The 24,482-nt window shown below is 53.7% G+C and overlaps 1 protein-coding gene and 1 long non-coding RNA gene across 6 annotated transcripts; one reads left to right on the plus strand and one right to left on the minus strand.

The window, feature by feature from the left end:
* Positions 1-3: 3 nt before the first annotated feature.
* On the plus strand, positions 4-22,700 carry ARHGEF10L (Rho guanine nucleotide exchange factor 10 like). Of its 5 annotated transcripts, none has more exons than XM_055705256.1 (28): positions 4-373; positions 5,929-6,013; positions 6,329-6,514; positions 6,642-6,669; positions 7,445-7,530; positions 7,664-7,747; positions 8,021-8,196; positions 8,699-8,815; positions 9,680-9,788; positions 11,130-11,236; positions 11,435-11,512; positions 11,602-11,781; positions 12,007-12,123; positions 12,220-12,312; positions 12,564-12,737; positions 13,370-13,515; positions 14,080-14,264; positions 14,361-14,476; positions 14,665-14,792; positions 14,878-14,978; positions 15,870-15,991; positions 16,276-16,362; positions 16,479-16,708; positions 16,819-16,973; positions 18,473-18,618; positions 19,981-20,155; positions 21,416-21,538; positions 21,624-22,700. In XM_055705256.1, the coding sequence occupies exons 2-28, from the start codon at positions 5,977-5,979 to the stop codon at positions 22,106-22,108; spliced, it is 3,771 nt and encodes a 1,256-aa protein (XP_055561231.1). In that variant the 5' UTR covers positions 4-373; positions 5,929-5,976; the 3' UTR covers positions 22,109-22,700. The 5 variants fall into 5 exon arrangements, with proteins under 5 accessions (XP_055561231.1, XP_014137814.3, XP_055561232.1 ...); XM_014282339.3 differs by lacking the exon at positions 4-373 and adding an exon at positions 953-1,183; XM_055705257.1 differs by lacking the exons at positions 4-373; positions 8,699-8,815 and adding an exon at positions 1,055-1,183.
* Positions 8,272-11,117, minus strand: LOC129735640 (uncharacterized). Its single transcript, XR_008731415.1, has 3 exons — positions 10,664-11,117; positions 9,621-9,766; positions 8,272-8,719 (listed from the first exon to the last, which is right to left on the minus strand). It is a non-coding gene; the product is annotated as an uncharacterized LOC129735640 (long non-coding RNA).
* Positions 22,701-24,482: the final 1,782 nt, after the last annotated feature.

Genomic DNA, 24,482 nt, shown 5'->3' on the forward strand with positions numbered 1-24,482 from the left:
TTGGGTCCTGTTCCCTCTTGCAGAGAGATTTTGGCAGGGCTCAGCACCTCTACAGGCAGCAGCACCGGGCAGGACAGCAATGTCATTACCCAAAGGAAAAGGGATTTGGTTGTGTTTTTTTTTCCTTTCGGCTGCCTTCAAGTCATCCGAAGGGCACTGGGATATATATATTTTATTTTTTATTTTTCTTTGCCGGGCTTGTTTGGCTGGTTCCAAGCTGGAATAAACCTGGCAGCTGTTGAGTTTGTTTGCAAGGAATGTTTTCCAGCAGGGCTGGGCGGCAGCAGCTGGGGTGTGCTGGCAGGTAACGCTGTGACAGTGGCAGAAAACTCCTTCCCAGCAAGAAAAACAGCCCCAAACTCCGATGAAATAGGTAAGATGGGTGCATTTAGTAGCCAGGATATTGCATTTAAAGAAAGGTGTGCGAGGGAGCCTTGCACCGCCGTAACTTGTCTTTTTTTTTTTTTTTTTTTTTTTTTTTTCTGTACAGTGTATTTGGAGGAATGGTGGTGTTATGGCTTGAAAAGCTGGTGTGGGGGAAGCACCCTGGAATGGGGGGTTGTGGAGCGGTGTTTTGGGACTGCCAGCCCCACAGCTGGTGGCTTGGATGTAAAATATCCTGGGAAAAAAAAAGAAAAAAAAAAGAAAAAAGAAAAAAGAAAAAAAAGAAAAAAATCCTCTTTGCCTGGAAATTTTGGAAACTCCTGCTGCAAACCCACCCAGGTCCGGGCTGTTTATTGCATGGGGGATGCTGTTGGCAGCGAAAGGGTTAACCAGGCACCCCAGCATCCAGGGGGTTAAAAGGCAAGGAAGGGGCTAAATCCTGCTTGGGGGGGGTGTGTGTTATTTATTAGGCTTGGGATCACCAAGAGTATAAATCAGAGCTGCCTGGGAAGAAGAAGAAGAGGAGGGGGGGGAGATGCTGCCCAAAATCCCGGCATCCCTCGGTGCAGCCGCTGGACCGCAGCTCCCATCCGGCAGCGAGCCCTTGGCTGGGCTCTGGGGGTGCTGGGCTGGGGGATGGGTGCCAGCTGGGGGTCACCCACCCTGGGCACCCCCTTGTAGGGGCCTGGGGGGGTTAATCCCCATCGGGTTGGGGGTTGCTTTCCCCGCCGTCGCCTGCCCGCCGGGGGCCTGCTCGGCCGATGCAGATACAAAGCCGGAGGAGCCGCGGCCTTCCCAGGTCAGCAAAATTCATCTCATCCCGCCCCAAATCCCGCTATATCCCACATAGGATGCGGATCTATAGTTGATCGCATCCTCTGGTGGGGGGAGGAGGTTGCCCTTTGCCTCCCCGCTGCTGCCAGCGATCGGGGCTTTTATTATCCGTATATATTTTATATGTATATATATTTATTTTTTTAATTGCTTTTAAATATATCAGCCCAAAGCAGGAGCGATGGGGAGGGAGGGGGCGGCCGTCTCTGCATCGCGCTTATTCCGCACCGGTTCCTCCCAGTTCACCCCATTTTCTTGCAAACTCCGCGACATTGCAAATCCCTCCTGGGTTTTCCCGGCTGGGATTTGCAGCACCTGCAGGAAACTGCAATTTTGGGAGGGGTGAGAACTTCCGGGATAATTTTGACAGCAAATAATGGTAATTTTCCCCCTTTTTAGCAATATTTTATTGATTTATTTTTTTTCCCAGCCATTGGTTGCATTGCTGCACCAGGTTGCATTGCACGCTGCAAGGCTTGCAAAGGGGGTGAAGTCGCGGCGCTATTTTTCTTCCTTCTGTTTGCACCCTTTTTCTTTTTTTTTTTAAGTATTAAATGTGTTTTAGCGAGGTGCCAGGTTGCAAAGAGCATTTTGCTCAAAAATACTAGCCCCCCCCAAAAAAAAGTATAGAAATGCATTTTCGGGGTGGAACCCCCCCAGTATTTGATGGGGTGCTTAAGCTGGTGTTTGCAAAATGGGGGGAGAAGTGGAGAATTTGGGGGGGGGGGGAGGGGGGCATCTCAAATAAATCAGCATCATCACCTGATGCTGATTTTTCAGTCCCTTTTCAGCCCCAAAAAAGGTGATCCCAGCGCCCCAGCAGGAGGAAATTTTGGTGGGAGATGCTTTAATTTGGAGCTTTGCAATAAAGCAAACCACCAAGTTGTTGGGAATGTTGAGCTGGAAACACTAATAGGGAAAAAAAAATCCCAATTTTTCGCTGTTTTTGGTGTTATTTTTAATTCAAATTCTTCTGCCTCCAGATTCCTGACTGGGATAGTTTTGCAGTGGGTGAACTTTGCATTTGCTTTGCAAACATTGAGAAGGAGAGATGGGGGTAAACATTGGCCTGGGGAGGTTTTTGGCAATAAATAAATATTTTTTGTTGCTTTTTGGGTCTCTCCGCAAGAAATCTTTGCAGCACAGGCTCTTTTTAAAAAAAAAAAAAATTCAGTGCAATAATTCTGATTTTATGATTCTTTTTTTCTTTTCCCCCCCTTTTCCCCCTGCGTTTGTACTTCTCACGGCACGAGCTGGACGAGGGATGGATTTTTTCTGGTTAAGCGGTGATGTTGAAAAGCGAATCAGAAGGAAAACAGTGGCGGTTTTCCAGGTCTCGGGTTTTAGCTGGAATATTTGCAGGCTGTTTGCCCAGAAGAGTAGTTTCAAGGCGAAAGAGGGAAACACCGTGTTGAGGAAAAGCTTCTCCTATAAGATGATGCTTTTTGGCAAGAGTTCATTTAAAATATTATCACCAAATTGCTTTGAATCAGGACTTTTCGTGGAATTTTTTTTCAGGGGCAAACCCGCTCTTTTTGGCTTTTTTTCTGGGAAAACCTTTTTTTAATGGTTTTTTTTGGGGGAAAAATATCTGTTGGCTTTTTTTAGGGGGACCCCCCATCTTTTGCTATCGTTTCATTCCTACCACTTGCTTCTTATTGCTGCCTCCTCCACCTGCAACTGCATCAAAACACCCGATTTGGGGAAGTTTTGAAGACTGAGTATAATTTTTCTTCACCAGAGCCCTCATTCCGACACGGATGCCTTCAAATCTCCTCAATTCTTTCCTTGGAAAACTGGGAAATAAACCACTCTGCCATAAAAGCACCGATAATGCACTGCACAGACCCAATGAGGGCTGGGAAAAAAACAAATTGCAGAAGACTTTTGCTGGGATTTTTTTGAATTATTATTTTAAAGGACGGGGATCTGGGGGAGAAAACATCCCTGCTTTGCTCCGGGGATGGTGCTACTCTACCCTGGCTGGGAATAATCAGAATTAATTTTTTTTTTTTTTTTGATCGAGGTGACGGTGGTAAATCATCCGGGTGGTGAAATGAGGCTTGAAGCCACAGTTGGGATGTGGGGCCACCAGCTGGAGGGATTCATAAGGAGTCGGAGGAAACTTTTGGGAGACAAAAGCGAATTTCTATTTCTATCCCGCCCCGCTCCATCCCTTATAAATAGTGCCGGGGTTATTTATAAGGAGGGATTACCACGGCGGGGACGCAGAGAGGAGCAGGAGGGATTCCCGGGGTAAATCCCGGTTGCGATATTATGGATTTTTTTTTGCAAACCCTTCGATGGAAGGACAAAGGGGGTCGGCAGGATGGGGCAGCGTGGTGGAGGATGATGCTCGGAGCAGGGCCGGGTCCCCAGGGCTGGCAGCCGTCCCTGCCAGCTGGGACCTGTCGCTCCGTCGCGACGGCTAAAAATAAACCCAATAAAGCCCGAGAGCTGCCAGCTTGCCAGGCAAGGGGTCGGGCTGGCCGCAGCAGATGGCCCTGCTTTTCTGCCTTTATTTAGCTCCGGCTCCGTTTATTTTCCCTCCCCACCCAGGTTGGGAAGGAGACGGTGCTGAGCCGCAGCTCGTGATGCTGCCGGTGGGGTGAGGACCCGGCAGCTCCCCTGGGCTTTCTAGCCGTTTTTTCCCAAGGATGAGATCGTATCCCTGCATCCCTCTTGGATTACGTTGCATCCCCACGTCCTTCTTGGATTATCCTGCATCCCCTTTTTGCCATCCCACGCTGCTTTGGAGGCATCTCCCTGGTAGGGCAGCTTGTCCCACCAGCTTTTCACCCCATCCCACGGGATGCATTTTTCATTTTTGCTACTGGGATGCTTCTACCCCTGATAGCAGTTTTGCTATTAAAAATTATGCAAAATAACCTTTTTTCTTTTTTTTTTTTTTTTTTTTTTTTAAATTTAACAAGACCCAATTAAAGGTTGCAGTGGGTTGTTTTGGAAAGCTGGTAATTCTCCTCAGGGGCAGGCGTGCTCGCGGCCGGAAAAATAACCAGCCCTGGGACAAATCGGGCTGATGGGAGCTTATGTCAACTGTCAAAATGGGATGTGACCTTCTCCTGCCCCGCTAGCAGGATAAAACCGGGAGCAAGCCACAGGGCCTGGCTGCGCATCGTCCTCCTTGCTCCCCTCTCTGAATGCAGAAGCTGTTGTGTGGCTGGAAGGGCAAACCAAACCACTAAGCAAACTGGTTTCTGGATAAAACAAGAAGCATCTCTCTGCTGGGTTTCGTTTACCCAGGTGTCATTATTTTAAACTCATTTTGGTTGGTTTTTGGAGGTGTTGCTGCAGAAATATGGCTTATTCCTTTTTTTTTTTTTTTTTTTTTCCTCTTCTCTCCCCTGTGGTCCTCTGCTCCGTCGCATCTCCTGGGGCTGGTTTATCGTGGATTTATGGCTTGGTTGGCATCACATCCATAGGGATAAAACCCAGGGCTTGTGAAGTGGGGAGAGAAGAGACTTGCTGCTCCCACGCTAATGGGAAGCAGGTTAGGTGACATATGAGATCAGCCTCGGCTGCCAACTGCTTGCTGTTTCCAGCGCCAGGAAAAGAGTTCCAGGAGGAAAAAATAAGTGTCCCCGCGTCCTCCCCACAAACAAATCTCTATTAACCTGTTTATGGAGGCAAGGGGCTGGTTGCAAAAGTGGCTGGAAGAGGATATTTGCGGCGGTAATGCAGGTCAAGAAGCGGGGGGAAGAGGTTTATTTTAAATTATTTTTAGGGCTGGGAAAGGGTCGGGTGGGTTTTAGCTGGATGCTTTGGGGGGGTTTGCAGTGGGATGGGGTTGGGGTCGCTGAGCACTTGGCAGCCTGGCAGGGTTGTGACGTCAGCTTGTGCCCGTGCTGAGACTGCAAGGAGTTTCTAGCTTGTTTTCCAGGGGTGAATGCAAATTTTGGAGGTGGTCCCAGACCTCAGCTCCCTCTTGCTGTGCTCTAGACCCACATATATATACACACATATATATTTAGGTGGCCCTGGAGCTGTATGGCTTGCTGCAAACCCATGTGGGGCAATTGCACCCATGCTGTGCTGCAGGTTGAAGGGGTTGTGGTACAGGGGGATTAAATAGATCCTTTTGGGGGGGATCAGTCCTGCGTCTGTACATCCCCTATATCCACCTCCCAGAGGAAATGAGGGTCCAGGCATGGAAGAAATGGTTGCTGGGGGGGTCACAGCTCTTCGGAGCAGGGTGGTGGCATCCGTCGTGCACCAGTTGCTGCTCCCAGCAGGACCACATGAGCAGAGTTTGGCCCCGTTTTGTGCTTTGCAGCCTCTTGGGTGTCGTTTCTTTCTCCTGCATCATCCCTTGGACTTGGGGGTCCCTGCTCTGTCCTTCCTCTTCCTCTTGGCGACCTTTCAGGGAGTTGTGCTGGGCGTCTCTGGTTACCCGAGCGGATGAGCCATCGATTGCAAGGAGGATGCTTGGCGCTTCCCAGCCTCCGAGACCTTCAACCTTGATGCTCGGAGCTGGATTTGCCGTGCACGGGATAAATTTGCCATGCATGGGGTGAATTTGCTGGGCAAACTGGGACCTGGGAGCAGCTTTTCTGCTTCCTTGCAAGGTTTTACAGCGGCCGGAGCTGGATCCATCCCACCTGGGGTCTCTCCACGTTGCCTTCTCTCCTGGGGATGGATCTGGGGGGGGCGGATTGCCCCTCTCAACCTCCCTTTCCTTCTTTCCTGCAGGAAAGCCTCGGGGAAGGGCCCAGGCGGAGTGTCCGGACCCCCTGTGCCATGGCTTCGTCTGAGCTGCCCCCCCATCCTGCAGTAGGTACTGTCAACCCACCAGAGCTGGGGTCTTTTTTTGGGGGGACACACACCCAGCCTTTGGCAGAAAGGGGGTGAATCACTTGGGAGCATCCTACACATCCCTGCCAGAGCCTCTTTGGGTCGTGAAAACATGAAGGGCTGTTGCATCTTGCAGGTTTTTGGGGTGATGCTCTCTTCTGTCCTCTCCATCCCTGGATCCCTCCCATCCCTGCATCCCTCCCATCCCTGCATCCCTCCCATCCCTGCATCCCTCCATCCCTGCTATGGTACAGCAGCACTGCAGGGGGACACCAAGTGACGGGGTTTCTGCTCACAGGTGACCATCTTGCCCTGGAGACCCCCAGCCCCCTGCCCCACGGGGAGGAAGACCTCGGTGAAGCCTTTGACTTTGAGGACAGCGAGGAAGAGGAGGAGGAGGAAGAGGACTCAGCGGCTGAGCCGAGCGGCGAAGCTGTCCTCCGGGCACCTCCTCGTAGGCGGCGTGCTGCCAGCTCCGGCGTCGGTGAGGAACATGGGCGGGGGGTCCCTGGTGTCTCCCATGTCCCCACTGTGTCCCCTTCACGTGCCCAGGGTGGTGCCACCCAAGCCTGGGTGCCAGCGCTGGTTCTCTTTGCTTTTCCTCTCCGCAGATGGGCTGGTGCCGGAGACCCAGGAAGGGTATGTGGGGTTTTGGGGGGGATTTTAGGGGTTTTTGAGTCCTTGAAGGAGAAAGCACAGCTTTGGGGTTTGTCCCCTGCCCTGTTCAATATGTTGCGGCCTGCTGCCGTGCCTCAGTTTCCCCAACTTCTCCCCATTGCTTGCAAAGGGGGCTACAAGCAGGAGAGCTCCAGGGTTTTGGGGTGAACCCTGCAGCCCTGGGGATCTGTGGGGGCTGTGGGTGCCATCGGGGGGTCTGTGGTTAACTGGGTGATGGGGGCTTCCTCCAACCCCCAACCAAGGAGATGAGGGAGAAACCCGTGGGGGTGGGTGTTTGAAGGGGCTGGTGTTCACCCCAGCTGCAGATTTGGGGGGAAAAGATGCCCATTTGGCTGCAAGGAGGGCTTGTGCCCCCCTGGCAGCCCAGGCACAAGGTTCAGCGAGAGGGTCAGGACCCCCCCAGGTTTGGGGACCTTCTCCCTGTGCTCCCCGATGCTGGCGCATCCTCCTGTGCTGCAGCAGGCCGTGGCTAAAAAAAGCCATTTTTGGGTCTTTTGCATCATCCCCCTGTAGGTTGCCTGGACCTACTTAAAAAGCCATCGTGACCCTAAAATCTGGGACCCCCAAATCCAGGAGGAAGCAGATGGGCAAGGGCAGGGGGCCCCAGATACAAGCTTTATTCTGTGTTTGTGAACCCCTGTAATAGGAATGGGAGGTGATGGGGGTGGGGGGCTTGAGTGCATCTGATCCTGGGGGGTTTGCACCCCGGGGTGCTCCCTGACCCCTTTTCCTGCAGGCTGCCGGTGGGGGTGAGCAATGGGGAGGCTGGTGGAGACCCCCACGTCGATGCCCAGACCTGGAAGAGGAAAAGCATCTGCCAAGGTGGGTTAAAATGCTGAAAAAAACCCCAACAACCCCCAAACCTGCCAAGGCTTGGGAAGGGTTCCTCCATCCTGGCTTGATCCTGGGGTGCTGACCTGAGTCCCTGGGGTGGGGGTGGGGTTGTCGCCCAAAGGTGAGCGCTTCAAGTTCCCGGAGGTGGAGGATGATGTGATTTACGACGATGTCCCCTGTGAAACTCTCGATGCCGAGCAGGACGGTAGGGACAGACCTTCCTCTCCCCGGTTCCCCAGGGACCACGAGCCCATTTTCCAGCTGGGTAAACTGAGGCACGCTCCAGCAGGGAAAAGCGCATCTTAGAAAGGATGCTCAGGGGGATAACCCCGGAAAACCGCTGGGATTGGGGAGGGATGAAGGCAGATGTGTTTCCAGAGGGACTGCAAGACCCTGAGGATTTGGGGGGGTTTCTCCGGGTCCCTGGGGAGGGGAATGGCCTCCCTGGAAGGAGCCGGAGCTGGATTTTGCTCGCCAGGCGCCGGCACGGAGCGCAGCCTGATCTACGAGGAGGTGCAGCGGGGCGAGGGGCCGCGGGCGGGCGAGGAGCTGGGCTGGAGCTCCAGCGAATTCGAGAGCTACAGCGAGGACTCGGGCGAGGACACCAAGCCGGAGGCCGAGCCAGCCAAGCAGCGGGCATCCTTCCAGCCCAAGGTAATGCTTGAATTGATGGTTTTATTATTATTATTTTCCTTTTTTTTTTTTTTTTTTTTTTTTTTTTCCCTTGGGTTTGCTTGGATAAAGGCACTGGAGCATCAAGCCCAGCTGCTCCCGCAGAGGATGCTGTGGTTCCTGGGGTCACCTGCTGCAAAGCCAGCCTGAAACTTTGGTGGTTCATTATTTATTTTTTTTTCCTTCCTTCCCCTCTCCCCCCCTTTTTTTTCCCCCCTTTCCTGTTGCATTTTGGCATTGCTGGAGCGTGGCTGCTGCCTTTCCCTGCGCTTGCTCCCTTTCCTGCTCAAGCAAAGCCAGATTTTTGGGAAGATGCTGCCTGTACTGTGCTGCTTTGGGATGATTTCTCCTCCTCTGTGTTGTTTTTTTTTCTTCTTTCCTTTTTTTTTTTTTCCTTTTTTTTTTTGCTGCTTACTTGGATCTCTTCTCTGCCTTCTCTCGCCTCCTCTGCCTTCTCCTCCCGCCTGGTTTGCTTTGGGCTCAGCTTTCTCCAGACCTGAATAGACTAAAGGAGAGATACGCCAGGACTAAGAGGGACATCCTGGCTTTAAGAGTTGGGGGGAGAGACATGCAGGAGCTGAAGCAGAAGTACGATTGGAAGGTACTGTCCCTCCTCCCTCCCTTGTCCCTTGTCCCCCAGATTTCCCAGGGGGTGATAAAAAAAACAACAACCCACCCTCCCAGAATTTATCCAGGTTGAATTCATCCTGATTTATCCCCCAAAGGAGAAAAAAAAAAAAATCGAGCTAAGCACCGCAAAGCTGCCTCTCGTGTCCATCTGTCTTGCAGCTCCCCGTCCTCCAGCTGCCCAAACCATTTGCTTTTTTTGGGTGTTTGTTTTTTTTTAAGGGGCATTTGGACGAAGCAAGGTTGCCCGTGGGCTAGATGGATCTGAGAAGGTTTTTCCCCCGATACAGGGTGGAAATCAGGTGGGGAAGGAGATTCTTGGGAGGCGTAGAAACTTAGTGCAAAGCCTTTCCCAGCCCCAAACCATCCAGGCTGGGACTTTATGGCCAGTTTGGGTTGGGCAGGTGACGTTGGATGTCAGCTTGGGCTAAAACCGCTGCGATTTGAGGTGTGAAAGCTCCCCGCCCCCCCCCCCCCCCCCCCGACCTTTGCACTCTGGTACACAAACCCCCGGCCGTGAGGAGGGGATGGATGTGCTCGTGCCTCCCTTCCCCCCCCTCCTCTCTGCTTTTGCTGCATGCTCCCGCTTTGCCTGTGCCTGCTTGCCCACAGCCATGTCCTGGCGGAGGGAGGAGAGATGCCAGAGCATCCTTCTTCCTCAACCACCTGCCTTCTCTTCCTCCCCTTCGGGCTGCCTGGGAAAACGGGGACGATGCTCAGAGGGGATGTCCCCAAAGTGGGGGGATGTCCCCAAAGGGGTGGCACCGCTGGATCCAGACCTGAAATGGGGTCTCGGTGCTGCCTCGAGCCTCCTGGTCCCTCTTGCCCCCCTGCCCAGATGACACAGCTGATGAAAGCGGCTAAAAGCGGCACCAAGGATGGTTTGGAGAAGACCAAGATCGCGGTGATGAGGAAGGTGACGTTCCTGCACCGGAAAGAAGCACCGGGTAAGCAGAGGAACCCCCATTGCCTTCGACAGCCAAAAAAAGCCTTTTTGAGGGTGGTTTTTAAAAAATTTCATTATAAATCCTTACAGCTTTCAGCTTTTCCTTTTGCTGATTTATTTTCTGCGGTTTAAGCTCTGTTTTAACTTTTTTCCCCCACTCTTTGCATCCCCATGCAAGCCCAGTCGGTTTGGCTCGCTCCTTGCTCCAAGCACCCATGCCCTTTTGGGAGCAGGACAGTGCCCCACCACGCCAGCACCCATGGGTGCCTCCCTTGGACACAGGGCAAGATCTGCCCTGAAATACTGATTTTTGGGGTGTTTTCCTAACCCTCCTGCTGTCACATAGGGGTTGGGGAGCAGAGGAGGAGGGCGGTGGAGGCGGAAAAGCAGCCGCCTTCCCGATGGAGCTCGAGGGTCTCCCTGGAGCAACACGGGGGAGGTAGGATCCCAGTGGGTGGCCTGGTGGCTCAGCCGGGGCTGCCTGAGGGATCCGGCGTGTGTGTCCCAGCCTCGCTGCATGTCCCTGATGCGGCTTAGCCTTGCCAGGGTGGGGGCTTAAATGCTTTTGGGGTCCCCGGGGTGCTGCAGGGCATCCCGTCCCCAGGGTGCTGCAGAGCATCCCATCCCCCGGGCACGGGGATGGGCAGGGGGAGCTGACGGAGCTGGCAGCTAAGGGTGGCGATCCTCCCTGCCAAAATTAGGGAAGGAAAAAGGTCACCCGGCCGCCAGCGCCCTCCCCTCCAGCCCAGCCGGTCCTCCCCGTGCCCGGCTATTTATAGGGGATGGGGATGGGGCCGGGGTGGCCGTAGCGGGGCGTTGCGGCCATGTGGAAGAAGCGGCCATCCCTGCATTGCGACGCCGCCTTGGCTCGCTCACCCTCCTCCTCCTCAGCTGCTTCGGCCTCGGGTAAGGGATCGCCATGCCGGCCGGCCAGTGTTGGCCTCTTGCCTTCCCCATTTTCTTTGGCTTGTGGCTTGTGGCTCCTTCCCCCCCCAGTTTCCCTGCTTGCACCCGCCCTTGGAGTGAGGACGGGGGTGGGGGCTCTTCCCCCATCCAGGGTGGCTGTTGGGGGGCCGGGGACACTTTCTGTCCCCTTCCCGTGGGGAGCTGGCTCGGTCCCTGCCGGGAGCCTGACTCATGCTGGTGTCCGGTGACAGTGGCTGGGGCTCCGGGAGGGACACACGATGCTGGGAGGACGCTGGAGTCCATCTCGCTGGCAGCTCCAAACCCAACCGCATCCCCAGCCAAGCCACTGATGGGGCCACGGGCTCTTCTTTAGACCCCAAAAAAGTCTAAAATTTGGGGATTTTTGGCATTCGGTTGTGGATTTTTTGCCCTGCAGGGGACTCGGAGGAGGAGGACACAGGTTTCCTGGAGGTCACAGTCTCTGACATGAAGCACCCGCCGCCGGAGCTGGGGCCCATGCCCGAGGGGCTGAGCCCACAGCAGGTCAGTGTGGGGTGGGGGGGTTGGGGGGGGGCACAGCTTCCTCTTGGTCCCATGATTGAGCAAGCAGGGAAGGGCGGGTCAGCAGAAAGCGATGCTGCTGTGTCAGCACTTCTGCAGCACGCTGTGCCCGTGGTGCACCCCCCATCCCGTTATTCAGGGTGGGGGGGCCCCCCCAGCTGACCCCCAGCGTTGTTGCAGGTGGTACGGCGGCATATCCTGGGCTCCATCGTGCAGAGTGAGCGGAGCTACGTGGACTCCCTGAAACGCATCCTGCAGGTGGGGGACCCCCCCTTTTTTTTGGGGGGGGGGAGGGGTCAGGGGCGCACAAGGATGCAGGGATGCTGATGCACCGGCACCTCCTGCAGGATTACAGGAACCCGCTGATGGAGATGGAGCCGAAGGTGCTGAGCGCTAGGAAGTGCCAGGTGGTGTTTTTTCGCCTGAAGGAGATCCTGCAGTGCCACTCCATGTTCCAGATCGCCCTTGCCTCCCGCGTGGCTGAGTGGGACTCGGCAGAGAAGATCGGGGACCTCTTCGTGGCCTCGGTAGGAGGAAAAGTTGGGGGACCGCTGCCAAACCTGCCCCTGGACTCCTCTCTGTGATAGCTGAGGTGGGGGGAGGATCCAAGTGATGCACCCCCACCTGGGGTACCACCAGCATCCTCAGCATCACTCCAAAAACACACACCCCCACCCCCACCCCGTTTTGCTGAGCCTTCCTTTTTGGGGGAGCCCCACGCCATCGCACCTCTCCTCCTGCCCTCTCCCCAGTTCTCCAAGTCAATGGTGCTGGACGTCTACAGCGACTATGTCAACAACTTCACCACTGCCATGTCCCTCATCAAGAAGGCTTGTCTCACCAAACCTGCCTTCCTCGACTTCCTCAAGGTGAGCAGGACCCAAACGCAGGCACATGGCACTGCTGGGTGCTGTTATCACTGAAAACTTTGCTTTTTTTGCCTTCCCTGCCCCCCGCCCCTGCAGAAGAGGCAGATGGCCAGCGCCGACCGGGTCACGCTCTATGGGCTGATGGTGAAGCCCATCCAGAGGTTCCCTCAGTTCATCCTACTCCTGCAGGTATGGGCAAGGGGTACCTGCACCTCTCTTGCTTTGCACCCCATTTTTTTGCAACCTGGGTGCTGTGGGAAAGGGTTTAGGAAGGGACGCGGGTTCGGGTTGGCAGCTTGGTTGCAGCTTTGGGGACCATCCCAAGGATCTTCTTCCAAGCTTTGATTTCGGAGGTGCTGAAAGCGCTTCCGATCACAGCAGTCCCCACAGGGCTGATTTTCCTGGGGTGGCTTTTGTCCCCCATCCTTTCCCTGCTCCAGGACATGCTGAAAAACACTCCCAAGGGCCATGCGGACCGCCTGTCCCTCCAGCTGGCCCTCACCGAGCTGGAGACCTTGGCAGAGAAGCTCAACGAGCAGAAGCGCTTGGCCGACCAAGTCGCCGAAATCCAGCAGCTCAGCAAAAGCATCAGCGACCGCAGCAGCCTCAACAAGGTGGGTCCTTCAGCCTCACGCCCTCATCCTTGTGATGGGTATGTTTTGGAGCTGGTTGGTTGAGCTTTGCTGCTTCCACCTTCCTTTCTGCGTCAGGGGGGTGGGGAAGCCAAGAATCCCGGTTTTATCCAAAAGGATGTTGAGCAAAAGCAAATCCTGAGGCTGGCACGGGGAAATTCCTCTCCAGCGAAAAGCAAGGATGAGTTGCTTTGTCTCATCCGCCTGATTTTGCAACTGTTGGTGGCAAAAAACCCAAACATCCCCTAAGTGAAGTTCTTGCGACATATCCTGGGCCGTGGTGGCAAAAAGCGCAGCGGGGCACCCACCAGCTCAGCCCTGGGACTGGGATTTAGAGCTGGGGGGTGAAGAGAGACCCAAAACCAGCTGCAAAAGGACCACGTCGGTCTTCCAGGGCTCTGCTTTCCTGGGGGCTGGACATACAGGGTGCAAAGGGGGTTTGCATTGTGCAGCCCCAGAGCCTGTTGCACGGCCATTTCTGCAGAGCTGGGAGCCACGTGTGGTCCTGGTTGGAGGAAAATCCTTGCAATAAGAGAAAAGCAACCAAATTTTGGGACAGGAGGCTTGCAAGAGCCCCCAGGCTGAGCCCCCTGCCTGCTCCATCCCCTTTGCAGCTGCTGAGCTCGGGGCAGCGGCAGCTCCTGCTCTGCGAGACGCTGACGGAGACGGTGTACGGCGACCGGGGGCAGCTCATCAAGTCAAAGGAGAGGAAGGTTTTCCTGCTCAATGACATGCTGGTCTGCGCCAACATCAACTTCAAGTACGTGCTGATGGCCCCAGACCCCCAAATCCCTTTGCAAAGCACCGATGTAAGGACCTTGCCTCTCCCCAACTCGATTTCAGGGCTTAGTGGGTTTTTCTCGCTCTACCCCACGGAGTTTTAAAACCCCCTCACCTTATTTTGGAGGGGGAAACCACTTGGTCTGGGGTTGCTTTGCCCCCACTGTGGACATGTCTCCATGCAAAGCCCCATCCCCTCTTGACTGTGGTGTCCTGGAGCTGGTGCGAGGTCTGGGAGCCTGCTAGGACCTCAGGGCTTAGTGGAGGTTGATGCTGTAGAGGAAAACCTTTGGGGTGTTCCCCATCACACCTCTTTCTTAACCATTTTTCCCTTCTTTCAGGCCGGTGAACGCAGGGTAGGTGCTGCTTGTGGTCTGCTGTGGTCGTGTGCCCCACATCTGGGGGTGCAGGCATGCACCAGTGCACGGCGTGGGGTTACCAGTGGAGGGGCTTGGCTTGCAAAATGCATTTTGCCAGGGCTCGCAGGGCAAGCCACAGTGCCTGCTCATGGATTTACCTACACTTTTGCATCCTCCCTCGGCAGAGGCCAGCTGGAAATTAGCAGCCTGGTGCCCCTGGGTCCCAAATACGTGGTGAAGTGGAGCACGGCCCTCCCGCAGGTGCAGGTGGTGGAGGTGGGGCAGGAGAGCGGTGCCTACGACAAGGACAACGTCGTCATCCACAACGCCGGTGCCAAGAAGCACGCGCCAGCCGGGCAGGCTTCGCACAGTGAGCACCCATCCCTCGATCCTGTGTTGGGCTGGTTTCGGTGGGGTGGGATGGAGCATCCTCCCTGGACCTCATTTCTCCATTTTTCCACCCAAGATAAAGTCTACCTGGGGCCACCACGACTCTTCCAGGAGCTGCAGGACCTGCAGAAGGACCTGGCGGTGGTGGAGCAGATCACCCTGCTCATCAGCACCTTGCATGGCACCTACCAGGTATCTGTGTGCCAAAGCATGGTCAGACTCATGATTTGGGTGGAACCAAGCCTGGCTGCGTTGCGATAACCGTGTGGACCCTCAGGGGCTGCTGGTCACCTCATCCTCCTGAGCCCCGCAGATGATAGTTGGGGGTGATTCAGGCTTGTGTTGGAGGCACTGCTGTGATTTTATGACTTTTTCTTTAGAACCTGAACATGACGGTGGCCCAGGACTGGTGCTTGGCCTTGCAGAGGATGATGAAGGTGAAGGAAGAGGAGATCCACTCTGCCAACAAGTGCCGCCTCCGCCTTCTGCTGCCTGGGAAGCCGGACAAGTGAGTTTGTGGATCATGGATGGGCTCTTCCCACCCTGGGCAGGAGGAGGCTGAAGATCAACGTGATGATGCTTTCCCTATGCAGGTCTGGCCGCCCCATCAGCGTCATGGTGGTCTTCATCACCCCAAACCCCCTGAGCAAGATCTCCTGGGTGAATCGCCTGCACTTGGCCAAGATAGGACTGCGTGAGTGGTCTCATGGCGTGGGGCTTGCCATCACCCTTGCTCTGAAAAGCCAGATTTGGGAGCGTGGCGAGGTGGTTTGCTTCAGTCCCAGCATCCTGATGCGAAATGGGGCAGTGGGGGGGGGGGGGAATTGAGAGCAAAGGGGTAGAGAACATTTTGCGAGGTCACAACTGGAAATGATGGGAATTGATAATTCTGGCTCAAAATGCGGCTTGCTGCTCTCAGGTGGCATCTCCAGGTTGGCATCACCTGGTGATGGATTTCCACTGGCTCTCGTGCTGATGGTGCTGACCCATTTTCCATGAAATAATATGAATAAGCAAAGGAGGAGCCGTCCCTCCTGCTGCTTCCCTATCCCTATTCCTATTTAACTCCACCAGCCACTGCAGCAAAAGAAAAAGAGTTTTAATGGAAGGGAAAAAAAAAAATCATTTGAAATCCTATTTGAGTGCTCGGATCCCCCTGGGCTGGAAAGATTTTTGATTCTCTTGTTTTCACCAGTTTATGTGTTTGGTTTGGGTCTTGTTTTTATTTTAATCTGGGATGCCTAGGGGATAATCCTGTATCCATGAGTTCGAAATGAAAACACATTAAAGCCTAATGTGAAGAAACACATTAGGGTGTATTTCCCTCCCCCCCTTTATATATTATCTGTTTTTTGGGGGGCTTTTTTTTTTTTTGCTGCCACTCGAGGCAGTTGTTTGGCTGCGTGCTGCGCAGTAGTTTGGAGGAGAGGGGTGAGATGTACCCCAGGTCTGCAGATGATGGTGGTGGTTTAGGGTTGGAGATGAGCACCCTGCACCTCACATGCCTGATTTTGGGGTCCCATCAGGGAGGGGAGGGATGCTAAGGGGTGTCCTGGCTGTCTTCAATCTCCTCTGCTCACCACAGGGGAAGAGAACCAGCCGGGCTGGCTCTGTCCCGATGAAGACAAGAAGAGCAAAGCTCCTTTCTGGTGCCCCATCCTCTCCTGCCACATGCCTGCCTTCTCCTCCAAGGCCCTCGATCTGCAGGTAAGAGCAACAGCCAAGTTCTTCTCCAGCCCCCCCCAACACCTCCTTCCCCTTTACATCCATCATTTTGGGGAATAAAGGCAGAAATCCCATGGCGGATGGGCTGGATGGGGCGGCCAGGCTGGTTGCAAAGGCAGAAATCGGTGCAATCCACTCTGGAAAAATTAAAAATACAAGTTAGGCTGTGGCTCGATCCCGAATTTTGGGGCGTGCATGGATACCCTGCATGTGTTAGGGTAATTCGGGGGTGTTGTAACCCCCCCACGCCCCGATCTTTCCTGCAGCTTGGCACTGCCGTGCACAACCCTGTGCAGTCCTCCCTGCTGGGCTTCTCCGCCGTCAGCACCTCGCTGCCGCAGGGCTACCTCTGGGTGAGCAAACCCACCCCAAAACGGGGCAAAACCTGCCGGGTTTGGGTCATGCTGGCTGCAGACCCCCTCCTCAGCGCTCGTGGCTGGTGCTAACACCCCTTTTCTGCTCCCCGCAGGTTGGGGGGGGGCAGGAAGGTGCAGGGGGGCAGGTGGAGATCTTCTCCCTCAACCGCGCCGTGCCGCGGACGGTGAAGTCCTTCCCAGTAGCCTCGCCGGTGCTGTGCATGGAGTACATCCCTGAGGGGGGCGAGGGGGGCCCGGCGGGCACCCAGGAGCCTCACCCCACCACCGAGCAGCCCCCCGCATCCCCGCATCCCACCGTGTGCTTGGGCTTACAGGATGGCAGGTGAGCCCGCAGCCTCTGCATCCATCCTCCGGTGCGATCGCCAGCACCGAGCCTTGAGGACCAGCACCATCTCCTGCATCTCCCCCCTGTTCCCCCCCCCCCCCCCCCAGCATCGCCGTCTACGGCAGCGTGGACACAGGGACGCAGTGCTTGTTGACCTGCAAAAGCCCGGGCATGCAGCCCGTCCTCTGCCTGCGGCACAGCCCCCAGTACCTGTTTGCAGGGCTACAGGATGGAACCGTGGCCGCCTACCCCCGCAGCAACGGTGAGGGCACCCCCGTGCATGCTTTCGGACAGGCTTTGTGGTGGGACCCCTCAAAAGTATGGAGCAGGAGGTTCTTCGTGCCGGCAAGATACGCTGGCTGCTAAAATGGTGATAAATATTTGTCATTATCCCCCTGCTCCCACTATTTCATTCTGCTCCTTGCAGCCCGGGAGAGGGGAAGCTGGTTTACATCGCCAAGACGAATGCAGAAGGGGCTCAGTTTTGGGGGGAAAAGGGTAGAAAACAGTCCTGGGGAGGGGTTGGTACCGCAGCAAAGGGTTTGCTGGGAGGCTGGTTGCACTCGAGGGATGCAGGAGGGGTCTGACACTGGGATGCGCAAGCAATCGGAGCTCTTGGCTTCAAAAAATTTACCTTTTTCATGCTATAAACCGAGCTGATCCCCTCCAAACCTCATCCACACAAAACCTCTTTCCTTCATTAGCTTGATTTTGGGTTTATTTTCCCTGGCTCCAGCTGGGGCCAAGGCTGTGGCTTGCTGAGAGCCTTCCTCCCCAGGGACTCCTCGCCTGGGCTCTTAAATGCCTTTGCTTTGTCGCTAGAGGGTAGGAAAGAGCCTCAAATAATGTCACATTGGCCTATTTTTGGACAAAAACCTTCATTTGCTCCCAGGTAACCTGCAGAGAGCAGCACCCAAACCAACCCAGAGCCAGTAAAACCACTTCAGTTGCATTTTGGGGTGCTGCGCATCCCCTTTCCAACCTTACCGCAACGGTGCAAGCCAATTAAAGTGCCTTTAATTTAATTTCAATTGCAGAAAGGCACACTGAAGGCAGCCAGCTGCTGGCAGGACTGCAGGGTGGGGTTTTTAATCTTATCCTTATCTTTTTGGAAAGAAAAAGCTTACCTGAAATAGCTTGTTTTTACGTGAAAATTAGGATTTGCTGAAAGATGGCTCGGTTGCAAACTCCTGCTGATGGGAGCAGAGGTCCGAGCGCCCAAAGGGCTCTTTTATCCCTCAGTTCTTACGGTTTTATTAAAAAAAAAAAAAAATTGCATTGGAAATAAGGAAAGGAGAGCAATTATCTATTGAAGCTTCTCAGCCACTGCTGGTGGTGAATTCATCCAAATCCAGGTTGGATGCTGTTCACAGACACTCCAGATCCACCCTGGATGAATCGGCTCTGGAGTGTTGCTTCAAGAGCAAATAAAAAATAAATTAAAAAATCAATTTTTGGCTTTTCCAGCAAGGAACGTGCCGGAGTGTTGCAGGTGGCCAGTTGTTTGCTGCTAACAAGCTGTTTGCACGGGGTCAAAGGGGCTCTGGGGGGGGTGAAGCTGGGGGTGTGAACTCCCCTCATCCTTGGGGTTGTGGCACGAAGATGCTCAGAGGCATCCTGGGTGATGCTGGGGACACAAGGCGTTCGCAGCTGACCCCAGCAGCCCTTTAGGGCAGCTTCAGCTGTATCAAAAGATGATTTTCCTTTTTGCTGAGCATCTTCTTGCTCCCCCCTACCCCAATCCTGGCATCTCTGCTCTAGGGGGGCTGTGGGACCTGGCGGAGCAGCCCACCCGCCTGGCTGTGGGTACCGGCCCCGTGCGAGCTCTCCTGACGCTGGATGAGACCCTTTGGGCCAGCTGTGCCAACCAGGTCACTGTCCTCGATGCCACCAGCCTCCGCACCCAGGTAGGGAGCATCGCCGGGACCCCTGTGCTACATCTGCAGGGGGATGCAGAGGTGGCTTTGGGGGGGTCACCGTGGTTTAAGCCCCAAAGGATGCACAGGCACAGGCGCATCCCTGCCTATGCAATGCCCAAACCAACCTTTTATTGCTGCTTTTTGCTGCTTTTCATTACTTTTGGGTCCCTTCCCTCCAACATGGTGTCACAGGAAGAGGATGCAGAGATGTCTTCTGCAGCTGCATAAACAGGGAGTGCTGAATAGTTGCTTTTTCCTTTTAAAAAATCCCTTTCTCCCACCTTTAATTTTCACATTTAGTGCCCAAACTTAGTTTGCATGTATTAGCTGTCGTAAATCCAGCCTAACGGCGGTGCCGGGGATGAATAATGCATCGGGGACTGGATTCGCTTTCAGTCTCTGATTTTATTTATGACAGGAGCTGGGTGGGAATTTTTGCAGAAGAAAAGTGATGGGGGAGGAAAAAAACGGTGGTGGTGGGATGCTTGGGGGATGGTATAAATGGTATTTGATGGAGAGCTGTGTAGTGTAGGGTCTTGGGTCTGCCTGGGTGGGACCAGAGACTCGGGAATAAACCCCCTGTGGGGTGGGGGATGAGGGGGACATCACCTAAAAGTCTCTCTTTACCGCTGGTTTGGGCTGGTTTGGGGGGGATGCTCTGTGCTGGTCCTCTCTGGGAAGGGGGTTGATACCAGCTCCTCTTTATTTTTTTTTTTTTAATACGCATATCAAATAAATTTTAAGGCAAAAAAATGTCTCGAAGCCATAGGAGAGGGAGGGTGAAGTTGCTGCCTGCAGGTTTCTCCCCCAGTGATTTAACCCTTTGATGCTGACGTGTTTTTATCCCTCAATCCTGCCCGCAGCCCAGGCTGCAGCATGGGCAACTTTTTGGATGCAAGAAGATGTTTTTCCTGCAGTTTGCATCCTGTGTCTGGTAGGGAAATGCTCTGGCGGGGAGTTTGGGAAGCAGATGGACCAGTCCGTGATCCCCAAAGAGCTCTTGCAAGGGGGCTGAGCCTTGTCACTGTTTTTTGTCGTTGGAGGGGAGCAGGAAGGTCTTGTCCCACCTTGGGGTGGATTTGGCAGATGCAGCTCATCAGGCAAATGAGTCTTTTAAAGAAGAAAAAGAAGGTGGAGGGGGTGGGAAACGCTGTGTTATCATCCAAAAAAAACCCCGAGGGGTTTGGAGATGGGCTGGTTTTGGTGTCCTCTGGCCAGAGCTGGCGAGGATGGGGGGACCTCACGGTCACTCTGGTCCCCTCCCCATGCAGCTCCTGGAGAGAGCCCAAGGCAGCAGCAGTTTTAGGGAGCAACTTTTTGATTTCATTTTTGCAATTCCCCTTCTGGTAGCAAACCTTCGAGGCCCACCCGGACACGGAGGCCAGCGTCACGCACATGATCAAGGCGGGCAGCGGGGTCTGGATGGCCTTTTCCTCAGGCTCCTCCATCCGCCTCTTCCACACCGAGACGCTGGAGCATCTGCAGGAGATCAATATTGCCACCAGGACCACCTTCGTCCTCCCGGGTGAGCTGCCCTTTCTCCCTGGCTCTTAATTGCAATTAATGGGCAAGGTGGGGCATCACCCCATGGGTGTGTTGCTTTGCTTTATGGCTGTGCTGATGTGCAGAGAAACTGTGAGGAATTTATTTGGTTAATGGTGTAAAGATTTGAGCTTGGGCCTCTGGGGTCTCTCCTCATTGAATGCAGAGACAGAGCCAGTGGTGCCTTTGCATCCGTGCGCACATCCCTGCATCCCACCTTTGCACCCGTTGCTCCCATGTGTGCACCTTATCCGTACAGCCCACCCTTGTGTGTGCACGTGCATCCGCTCACCCCGTGTGTGCACCCACTCACCTCAGAGGCGCACCTCCTCTTTGCATCCGTGCACCCCACCCTTGCACAAGTGTGTGCACCCCATGCACCCCATCTTTGCAGCCCTGCACCCATGCACCCCATCTTTGCACCCGTTCACTCTTGCACCCCATTTTTGCACCCCTGCACCCTTGCACCCCATCTTTGCACTGCGTGTGCATCCTCACATGCCTCCTCAGACACACGTGCATCCCCATGCATGCATCCTTGCACCACATCCTTGCACCCCTGCACACATCTATGCGTGCACCCCACTGCCGTTACCCTGTGCACCCCTTTTTTCCCCACCTTACCATCCAGCACCATCTCCCCGCTGTGTCCACCCACCCGGCTCTCGCCTGCCCCAGGCTTGCAAGGTTGGCTCTCCCCTAGTTCCAGCTACAGAGCAACATAATTGTGTAATTAGTTATAAGCACGATACTCATGTAAGTCACTTTTCCCTTTTTTTTTTTTTTTTTTTTTAGGGCATGTTAAAATATTTATCACTTCCTTTTCTTCCTGGGCGAGTGAGCGTTGGGTATTAATGCGTTTTTGAACTTGCGCTCCCTCATCCTTTTTAACTCGACAGGTCATTAATAAAGTCCTCCTGGAGAAACTGGAGTTGCATCTCCGCAGATATATTGCTTTGCCGAGTTCGACGCCGTGCAGCGCTAAGTCCTGGCAATAAAATATTCATTTGCCATTAGAAGTCTCACTTTTTTTTTTTTTTTCTCCCCCTCCTTTTTTTGTTTATATTTGTAGTGCTTTCCTTGGCGTGGAGACCTTTGTGCAAAGATGCTGCTTGGTTCTGAGGGGCTCTGGAGTGTGTTCCCCATGAAAAATCCACTGGTGATGGGTTATTTGCGAAGATGCTGCTGTAAAATCATCCCTCACCCTCTTTTTTTAATTTTTTTTCTTTCCCCGCTCATGCAGGTCAAAAACATGTCCGTGTCACCAGCCTGCTCATCTGCCAGGGTTCGCTTTGGGTGGGCACTGACCAGGGCATCATCGTGCTGCTGCCCGTGCCCCGCTTGGAGGGCATCCCCAAAATCACTGGTGAGCACCCACAAACCCCCTCCCTGGGCAGATGCATCCTTATTTTGGGGCTTGTTTTTAGCAACCCCCCCTTTTTTTTTGGCAGGAAAAGGCATGGTGTCCCTCAATGGGCACGGTGGCCCCGTGGAGTTTTTGGCAGTGGCGCTGAGCACCCTGGCACCCGATGTGCTGAAGGGTGATGAGGAGGAGGAAGAGGAGGGTGAGGAAGAGAAACCCCCAGAACTGGATGGTCCCCCACCTCGGGAAATGAGAAAAAAAGGGATTTTATTACAATACCGCTTGCGATCCACCTCCCACCTCCCCGGGCAGCTGCTGTCGGTGCGGGAAGCGCCCACGGGTGGCACGCCGGCGCACACGGAGGAGGACGGCTCCATCTATGAGATGGCTGATGACCCCGACGTCTGGGTGCGGAGCCGACCCTGTGCCCGTGACACCCCACGCAAGGAGATCTCCTCGGTGGCCATCGTTTCGGGGGGCCGGGGTTACCGTAACTTCAACGCTGAATCGCCGCGCCGGGGAAGCGATGCCGACAGCACCCTGCTCATCTGGCAGGTGCCATTGATGCTATAGCACCGCGGGACCCCCCCCCACCCATCCACCCGGCACCTACCTCAAAAAGCCACCCAAAAGCTGCCGGGGGTGGTCCTGCCCTGGGTGCATCACCCTTTAGTTTTTTTTAAGGAGGAAAAGACTGAAAAATGGGCTTTTTTGCTTTTTTTCTTCTCCCCCCCCCCCCCCCCCCCCCCCCCAAGAAAACAGCTTTGTGCATGGGGAGAGGGGAGTTTTTAATGGCAGGAACGGCAACCTCCCTGCGGGCTTTGGAGGTGCCGGCTCTTTGGCCAAAGGTGTCTGTGTGTCTGCGTGTGAATATATATATATATATATATAAATATATATATATATAAATATGATGTATATTATTACCTGTATAAAGAAGGAATCTGTATATATTGGGGCACTTGGAGCTGCAGAAATAGTGATGAGAGCATTCAGCGAGTGCCGGCTGCGCCGAAACGGGGGGATTTGGCTGAAATAACCATTTTTTTGACTGTGAATTGAGGATATTTGGTACAAAAATCCCCTGTTTTGGGGAGTTGAGTACTCGCGGTTTCCAGAGGAAAGGAAATTTTGGGAGCGTGGAAATAAATCCTATAGGAATCGGTGTGTTTCCTTGCAGTATTTTGTAACTGGGTTTGGCTTGGGTGCTAATGTTTTCTTTCCTTTGCTTCAGCGACACATCCCAAGGGGTTCATATACCCTCAAAAATCAATCAGAAGCCCCCAGATGCCCGTTTTTGCACTCCCCAGAAATGGTGCAGGATGGAGGGAAGATGGGGAGAAGGATGTACCCTGTCACCTGCATCTCTGGTACCCAGAGCATTCTCCGTCCACGGCAGAGAAACACAAGGCCAGGGAGGTGGAAACTTGTCCGAGGACTAAATCAATTTATAATGCGATCCTCTAACTGGCTTCAATTTGATTTTCATTTGTAGCATTACAATTATCAGATTTAAATTCCCAACCGCTCAACCTTGAAATGGGACGGCATGGCTCCTGCTGCCAGGGAGCGAAGATTATCCGCCTTGTACCGATTTCTGAGTATTTTTCTAATTAGCCATCAAATGTGCTTTGCTGGGTTTTTCTTTCTTTGCCCTTAAAGTCTTTTCTGATTAAGTTTTCTCCCTATCTCAGCTGCATGAAATGGCATGAAGAGGGGGGCAATCTCCAGACCAGCCGCAGCTGGAGGACCACGAGCATCCTCATGAGCATCTGTGATGTCCGTGGGAAGGGTGTCAAAAGAGCTTGTGGCTTTTTCCACCCCTTTTTCCTATTTTCCATTGCAATTTTACCACCTTTGGGGTCAGTGTGTGAGAAAGCAGCTGGTTCTCGAGGGATATCACCCCATGGAGCTGTAAGGATTTCCCACGCTATGTGATTGCAATGGCACAGTTAAAATATATATATATTTATTGCAGAGCTGGATGTAATGACAGCTGTGGAGTATGCACTTTATTTAGCAAGAGGATCTTAAAAACAATTTGTGGGACCCCAGACACCATCCCTCTGGGCTCACCAGCCACCTGAGCTACAATTGCAATCAAAATACCCCAAAATGAGGATGCTACATCGAGCTGCGCTGCTGCTTTTGAAGCCGGGAGGAGATGCCACTGCAGGTTTTGTCCCCCCACGCATGGCCTGATGGCACCGGGAGGCTCTACAACCTGGCATATTTTTTCCCAAGTTGATGTCCTCTAGCTAACGAGGATGTTTCTCATGCTAACGGTGTGTGTTGGGCTCCTGTAAGGAGAGGGGAGCTGTCAGACCAATGAGGTTTGTTGCTGCTGCCTTAATGAGCTGCGTTATTAACCGAAGAGTGGCCTGACCCCAATCTCCCCCAATCTGGGGACAGCCCTGGGCAGGGTCACCACCATCTCCCGTGCACAAGAGGCAAAAAGTGTATTTAATGCGCTAAATGCAACTATTTCTATGCTGGTACTCTTCAGAAGATGCTTTTGCAAGACCTGAACACGCTCCCCCCTCATCCCAGTTGGAGGATGGCTGTTCTGCACCAAGAATCATCTTCCCAAGTTTATGATTTTTTTATTATTATTTATTACTTCCCTATTTTTCTTCTCCTTGATGTTCTCTGTGTCGATCCCTTCCTCCAGCCTCGTTATCCTCACCCGGATGTTTATGTGCCAGGGCAGCTGGTGAGCTGCTTGCAGGCGGTGTTTGCAAACGCCCAGCAAATGTTATTGAGCAGAAGGCTCCCTTTAACAACTGTGTCAACAAAAACGAATATATAAAATCCCAGAGATCTTTTAAGAAAGACTTTTTGAGTTTTTTTGCTTTTTTTTTTTTTTTTTTTTGCTTATTCTCTGAAAGACACTACCTAGGGGAGCTGCAGGGGCTTGGGACAGCCCCCTGGCTTCAGAGAGCTTGCT

This window comes from Falco cherrug, chromosome 3 (assembly GCF_023634085.1).
Source record: "Falco cherrug isolate bFalChe1 chromosome 3, bFalChe1.pri, whole genome shotgun sequence".
Lineage (NCBI taxonomy): Eukaryota > Metazoa > Chordata > Aves > Falconiformes > Falconidae > Falco > Falco cherrug.